The 6,586-nt window shown below is 58.8% G+C and overlaps 1 protein-coding gene across 1 annotated transcript; it reads left to right on the top strand.

Annotated features, from left to right (window-relative positions):
• Positions 1-4,970, top strand: EMWEY_00048440 (hypothetical protein, conserved; the record flags this gene model as incomplete). The annotated part of the gene is made up of 4 exons (XM_013479359.1): positions 1-1,491; positions 1,665-2,867; positions 3,050-3,167; positions 3,376-4,970. The coding sequence occupies 4 exons, from the start codon at positions 1-3 to the stop codon at positions 4,968-4,970; spliced, it is 4,407 nt and encodes a 1,468-aa protein (XP_013334813.1).
• Positions 4,971-6,586: the final 1,616 nt, after the last annotated feature.

Below are 6,586 nucleotides of genomic sequence, written 5' to 3'. Positions count from 1 at the left end.
ATGGCTGCCCTGAGGGAAACAGACCCGGCAGGGGCCTGTGCCTCGCAAAGGCCTCACGGAGGTGGGTCTCTCCCTGTCACTGTTCCCTATAGCAACGCCTTGGGAGGGGCCTCCCAGGCACCTGGCCACAGCCAAGCGGTGTTCCAGGGCGTGGTATCCTCAAATGTCTCGTGTTCACCTCAAAAGCCGCTTGAGCAGCAACCTACAATGAATCAAGGGGCCCCCATGGGCCCCGTACCCCTGCAGCCAGAACCCGCAGAGGGAGCCCAAGTCCACCCCTGGCTACTGCTTCCTCAGCGACACCAACAGCAGCAGCAACAGCAGCCTCTGTACTACGAAGGCCAGCAGGTGGTGCAGCAGCAGCTGCACCAGCAGCGCCCCCCAGTTCTGCAGCAAACGGGAGGGGGTCCGGGCCCCCACAATGGCGATGCCCCACCTGCCCCTGTGAACATGGGGGAGCTGCCTCCCTGGCAGCCTGCTATGGACTGTTCTGCCGAAAGAAATGTTTCGTTTGGCTGCACGAGTCCCTGCATGATGCCGGCACAGGCCCCTCCCCCCTACAGCGTCTCCCCCCTAGCTTCGGGCCCCTTCGTAGGAGATGTCCCCCACATATCAACGCAGCCACACCTTTCACAGTGGCAGCCGGCAGCAGCAGCACAAAGTGATACCCTACAGCCTCCTCCTGCTGCTGCTGCCGCCGCTGCTGCTCCTCCTGGGGTTGCACCGTTCCCCTTCAGCATGTGCATGGGGGCCCCTCAGGGGCCGCCAGGCGGCCTGAAAGGCGGTCCAGAGGGGCCGACTGGTGGGGGGCCTTGGCAACCTATGCAGCAGCAGCAACAGCAGCAACAGCAGCAGCAGCAGCAGCAGCAGCAGCAGCGGACGCCGCAGCCTCCCCCTCAGCAGTCCCATGTGAATGGCCTGCAACCTCCAGGCGGGGTGTATGCGCCTTTGGGGATGGGAGGGGCTGCGCTTCCGAAATCTGAGAGTAAAAGCTCGCGGCCCCCTAAGGGAGGAGGTTCCTGTAGGAGAAAGACAGATTCGGGCGTCTCGGGCGTCTCGGGTGTCGAGGGAGGAGGGCCCCCTGCTCCCGCCGCCGGCACGCGCCCTGCCAAGTTCTTTAAACAACATTCTCCGGGCAAGGGGGCCCCTAAACCTCGGGGGAAAGGGCCCGCACCTCAGGGGGTTGCCCAGGAGGACGGGATGCCGAAAGATTCTCCTGCGGTCTCCGTAGGTTGCCAGGGAGGCCCCGCGGCCCCCTCCTCTCATGGGGCCCCTATACGGCAACCCCAATTGGGCGGGCAATGTAAGGCTCCCACCGCGGCATTTGAAAAGGGAGAGGGAAACAGCGGGGCCCCCAGAGCAAACCCCCGCCCCCGAACAGTGCGGCCGTCTGAGGTGATGGCAAAGATGTACTTTCACCGCAAAAAGGAGGCGTGGAGGGCCGAGCTGCTTATCGAGGGCACAAAGAAACAAAAGTCCTTCTCTTGCAGGGTAAGGGCGACTGCCGCTACTCCTACGTCACTTGAGCACACACTTCGACCCGAACGCTGTGGAGGGCCCCACACCTTCCTGTCGCCTCTCGTACGTTGCCGCGTGTTTGCTGAGAGCGCGAAGTTTGGCGTTGCTGACATGTTTGCTGGTGTGTCTATGCGGTATGGAAGCAGGCCCAGAGGGTTACCCAGGTTCCTCCGCGCCCTCTGCCTGCCCCTGCACCAGCTCCTACAGTGTGTATACGCTTGGCTTGTGTGTCTGTGCAGTTGTACGGCTACGAGCGCGCACGGCTGATGTGCGAGTGGGCCAGGAAGTTCGTCCTTAGGACCAGTCGCCTGCCCACGGACGAAGAGACATGCACCTCGCTGGCTTCTCTTATGAAAGAGCCGCTGCCGGCCCAAGTGCCCGGCCCCCTGCCCTACGGGCGCAGTGACGGTGCGGCGCCCGTGGCCTCTGGAGGGGCTCCTGAAGGCTCGCAGGGCTTCTTGCCGAGCTCAGGAGAGGCGGGTCAGGTCAAGAGTACTGCGGAACAGAGGGAGCAACAGACTGGAGCAGCAGCAGCAGGGCCTGCAGGGGCTGCTGCAGCTGCGGGGGCGGGAGGGGCTCCTACGCGCGATGGCGTGTATGTAGGGGATACCGGGGGCTTGCCTGGCTCCAAGGGCCCCCTTGAACAGCGGCTTTCAGCTGGTGGCGTCTGCAAGAAGCGGAAGGATGCGGCAAAGAGCGGCGAAAACACTACGAAGGTACGGAAGGGCAGCGATTGCGCAGGTGGGGCCTCTTCCAAAAAGGGTCAGGCGCCCCGAGGGGCCTCCGAAGGAACGGCAGAGGCTCCCGCTTCTCAGGGCCCTCGTAGAGTCGCTCGCGCCGAGTTGCTTGCAGGGAGCCCCAGCGGAAAGGCAACCTCTCCTGGGGAAAACAGAGCAGAGGGTGCCACCCCTATGATGTCTCCATACCTTTCTTTCAAGAGCCCGGATTCCTCGAGTGGCCCATACAACGGTGCAACAGTGGTCCCCCCCCAAGCACCAGCGGGCCCCGGGCAGGACCTGCCGTTGCCAGAGTCCCCTGCACCTTGCCTACCTGGGATCCCTCGTGCGGGCTCCCCAGAAGACCTGCCTACCAAGTCCGGTGAGTTGGGTTTTCGGGGCCCCGAAGCCGGCGGAGGTGAGGGGCTGAGCACCAGCACGAATCCGTGGTTCGAGGAGCTCGAGCAACTGAAGAAGATCAGCCGACCTAAGGGAGGCCGCGCCAAGCGTTTCAATGTGGGAAAGAAACCGTTTAGCGGTGTACGTGGAATTTACTTTCAGCAGGGACTTTGGAAAGTCAAGTACAGAGGGGAGCAAGAAGAAGCCATGAAGCTTTTCCCCTACAGCCCAGGCGTACGGCTGCACAGCACGAACAGAGACAGCAGTTCCATTCCTCCCCATGTAGCAAGCTAGGGTCTGTGGGTGTAGCGCATAGGGCTCAGGGATTAGCGTTTAAGTTAAGCTTGCAGCGCACAGCGCGGTGCACAATACGCAAAAAGAATGACACTGCACGAGTGATTGCTGCGCTCTCACAGGACGAAAAAGACATGAAATCCCAGTTCGAGCTCGCCAGATCCTTTCTGAGACAAGTCATTGACAAGGGGCGCCAACTCCACGACAGCGATGGAGAAGGCCTCTCCGAGGACGAACCCGGTAAGGTTTTGGTGGACGGTGTTTGCTTCCGCAACAAAGCAGACTGTCTCGGCTTCTGTTGTTGCTGCTGCAGCTGCTGCATACACCCAGAGACAGCCACATCCTGCAGGTTGCTGCCCCACAAGGTGAACCACACTATCTGCAAGGTAGTCGTATTGCTGTAACAGCTTGTAGCCCTGGGATTTTCTGCTTGCTGCTTGCGTCGCAGCGTGGTTGGTGAGAGGCAGTAGCTCCTCCAAATGGGCCTGTAAGAAGGATGCGAGCACAATTTGCACAAAGCCAGAACAGCAACACCGCCCCAAGTCCCCGCCGGGCCAGCAGGCCCGTCGGCGTCCCCCCTCCTTGTCGAATAAGGTACCCCGCGGGATGCTCCCCAGCGACGCTTCCAGAGGGGGCTCCCTGCTGGGCACCCCGGGGGACTCTCAGGGAACCTGCGGAGGGGGGCATTACTTCGTTCACGAGGGCCCCCTGCAAGGGGACAGCGGTCAGAGCTTGTCTAGATGTCTCCCTGCTGCGGCCTCTGGGAGCGGCTTTGCGCCCAAGGGTGTTGGCGAGGCGCCTGAGTGGCTTCAACCGGTAGCAGGAGAAGGGGAATCTGGAGAGTTGCCGGAAGATGAGACAAGGGCAGAGGCGGATGGTAACACCAAAGCCGAGGGGCCGGTCCCTTGGGGACCCTCTTTCGCGGAACCCACGGGGGTCGAGGGTACCGGCAACCGCCCTCCGGGGCTGCAGCTGCCGCTGATGCAGTGCAGAGGGGTTTTCACAACGGCGGATAGCCCCATGTGCGGGAGGCCCTCCCCGAAGGAGCGATCTCCTTTCTCCACGGAAGCAAACACGGGTTTCTTTTCGGCAGTCACGACAACAGCTGACGAGGCCCTTCCAGTGACCAGCTCCAGTGCCAGCGAGGGGCCCCCAACCGCCCCAGGGCCTTGCCCATCCAAGAGTTCTGGTGGCCCTTATTCTGCTAGCTACTTCTGCTGCCAACCTTTTGTCGCCCCTACAGAAGTCAGCGGGGGAAGCCCCCCTCCACCCGGCGTCTCGCGTACACCCGATGGGGCCCCGATGATGCCCCTATCCACCAATCCAAGTCTGCAGGAGGCGGACGTGAATCTGCCACACGGCGACTTCGCACCGCCCAGCCACGAGAACCACCCGGTGCCCCTGCCTCCAACGCTTCCGTATCCTGCTGGGGGACCTCCACCTAGTGCTGCTCCCATCACGCTGTTCCAGCCTGCCGATGGCACCCCCAAGAGCCACGAAAATTTCCTTCAGTTCCGTCCCTTTGTAGAGCAGCCCATCGCTCAGCTCGAGACCTCTCTGGGGGAGGAGCTCTTGTCTGTTGCTGGTTACTCCTGTGGCTTCGGCTTCAACGCAGACAGCGCTCTTTCCTCGAAGCAGCAAATGAATCAGAATTCCCCTCTTCTACCAAGCCGGCACCCAAATGGAATGCTGTTTCTTCCAGGACACGACACAGCAGCTGCAGCCAAAGGGGCCCCCTTCGGGCCTCCAGGGGGCCACTGGGCCCTCGTCAGCCCCCTCACACTCCACAGACCCAGAGAAGATCCCAGGACGCGCAGTGCTGCCGGTGCCCTCGATAAACCAGAACAGCTCGGGCAAGGTGCCCCAGGCAGGGCCCGCAGTGAAACCGTAGACCCCCGCCCTCCACCAGCACTTCCTTGGGTGGTTGTGCGTCCTCGAGAGGACGAGGACAAAGCGTTGACCCCATTAGCAGGCAAAGCGTCCGGCTACTTGCTGCAAGGGACCCCCATGGGTTGCACATATATTCCGCATCATGCCAACTGAGGGCGCCATGTTAAGGCTCCCGTCCGGTCTCTTCACTTTGGGTAGTGTCCCGGCAAGCTGAAGATGGAAGAAGGCCTGCAGCAACCCCTCACTAGGCCCAGAGGTTGTCTGCGGGCTCCTGCAGCGTGGAGGAGAGACAAGGACGTGTCCCGGTGTGCTGTATGCATGCTAAGAACTGCTTGCGTACCGTAAAGAGTTGGGCAGAGCTGTGTGTGTGTGTGTGTGTGGCAACTTTTCTCGAGAAGAGGTATGTGGGCCTCCGCAATGTGTTCTTCAGCCCTATATACACAAGTCACATCCACCCTGTGGGGCGGGTACTGCACAGCAACTGATAATGTTTTTGTTTTCTCTTGATCTCGTGTGCCGCCTCGAGAAAGGCAATGTCGGTGCGTCGCTGGCTGCCGCGGCGTATATTTGGCCCTTCAGGCTTCAAACAGAGGACCCACGCAGGGCCGTTATTGGCAACTCAGCCCCTTCTGCAGCTTTGTGATTTCAGAGTCGATGCTTATCTCATTTGGGAGTCTGAGGTGCGAGATCTCAGAAGGACCAGGTTCTAGTGTTGAGGAATGTGGGCCTGAAGCTAAGATTCCTCAACACTAGAACCGCAGAGCAGAACCTCCTCAGCTCTCTGCCAATAGGTTTATGCAACCGCGCCGATCTGTTTAGCTGTCATGACGCTGTCTCTAGTGAGCAGGACGAGCGCAAAAGCGCAGTAGGAGAACTGCTTCAGCTGATGCCCAGTGGTGAATTTTCAGCAGTGGGAAGGCCACAAAGCCCTTTCCGCTTTTGTCAGTTCGAATATGTTGGCAGGAAGGTTCCGAAAGAGGCATATAAGTTTAATTTTTTTCAATCGGGCGTAACGGGCAAGAGATGTGTAACTCTGTTTCTGTGAAACGACAGAAAACAGGAAACAGCAGACTAACATTTCAGGGGCATTTCAGGGGAGTCCAGCCAACTGAGCTCGCTTATGTTATTATGTCTGGTACTTGTTACAGGAATTATGCTCAGCATGGAGCTCAGTAAAGGCCATACAAACCAGACAAACTCAAAACAACTATCTGCATTGAAAGAACTGCTTTGAGGGTCGGCTAGTGCACCCAATAAGGCCGTCTAGAGAACAACTGGGCATATGGACCAGGAGAAGCTGATACATAAGAGACTTTGAGAACACAAGGCGATTGAAGAAAGTGCGACACGGTTATACTCCGTTGCGCAGTAAAATGTAGCACGGCTGGAAGCGCTTCTTGAGTGCTCTCTAGGCCCACATGCGGATCCGTTGTCTGCCGTTTTCCTCATTATCAATTAATAGACCGCCTTGTTTTTCCTTTTAATAATGCGGCAACCGTATCAATCCGTACTGTAACGAACTATAACTTCCCAGTTGTTTGCGGGGGAACTTCCACATGGGGTTTGTCGATGGCTTTCAAGACAGAAGGGTAGGAGATATGGCTTTTGATGAGATCGATATGCATGCATGTAGTTACGGTAAAGTTATAATGGTGCAATTTGTATGTTAAGGGACACTGTAACACTTGTTGCCGTTTGGTGTGTGGCTCGCGTGTGGACTGTCAGTCCGCATAAACACATCAATATATATATATATATATTATATATAT

Source organism: Eimeria maxima, genomic scaffold (assembly GCF_000499605.1).
Source record: "Eimeria maxima Weybridge genomic scaffold, Emw_scaff1094, whole genome shotgun sequence".
NCBI classification, from domain to species: Eukaryota; Apicomplexa; class Conoidasida; order Eucoccidiorida; family Eimeriidae; genus Eimeria; species Eimeria maxima.
Note: the sequence above shows the minus strand (reverse complement) of the source record. Positions and strands in the feature narration are given on the sequence as shown.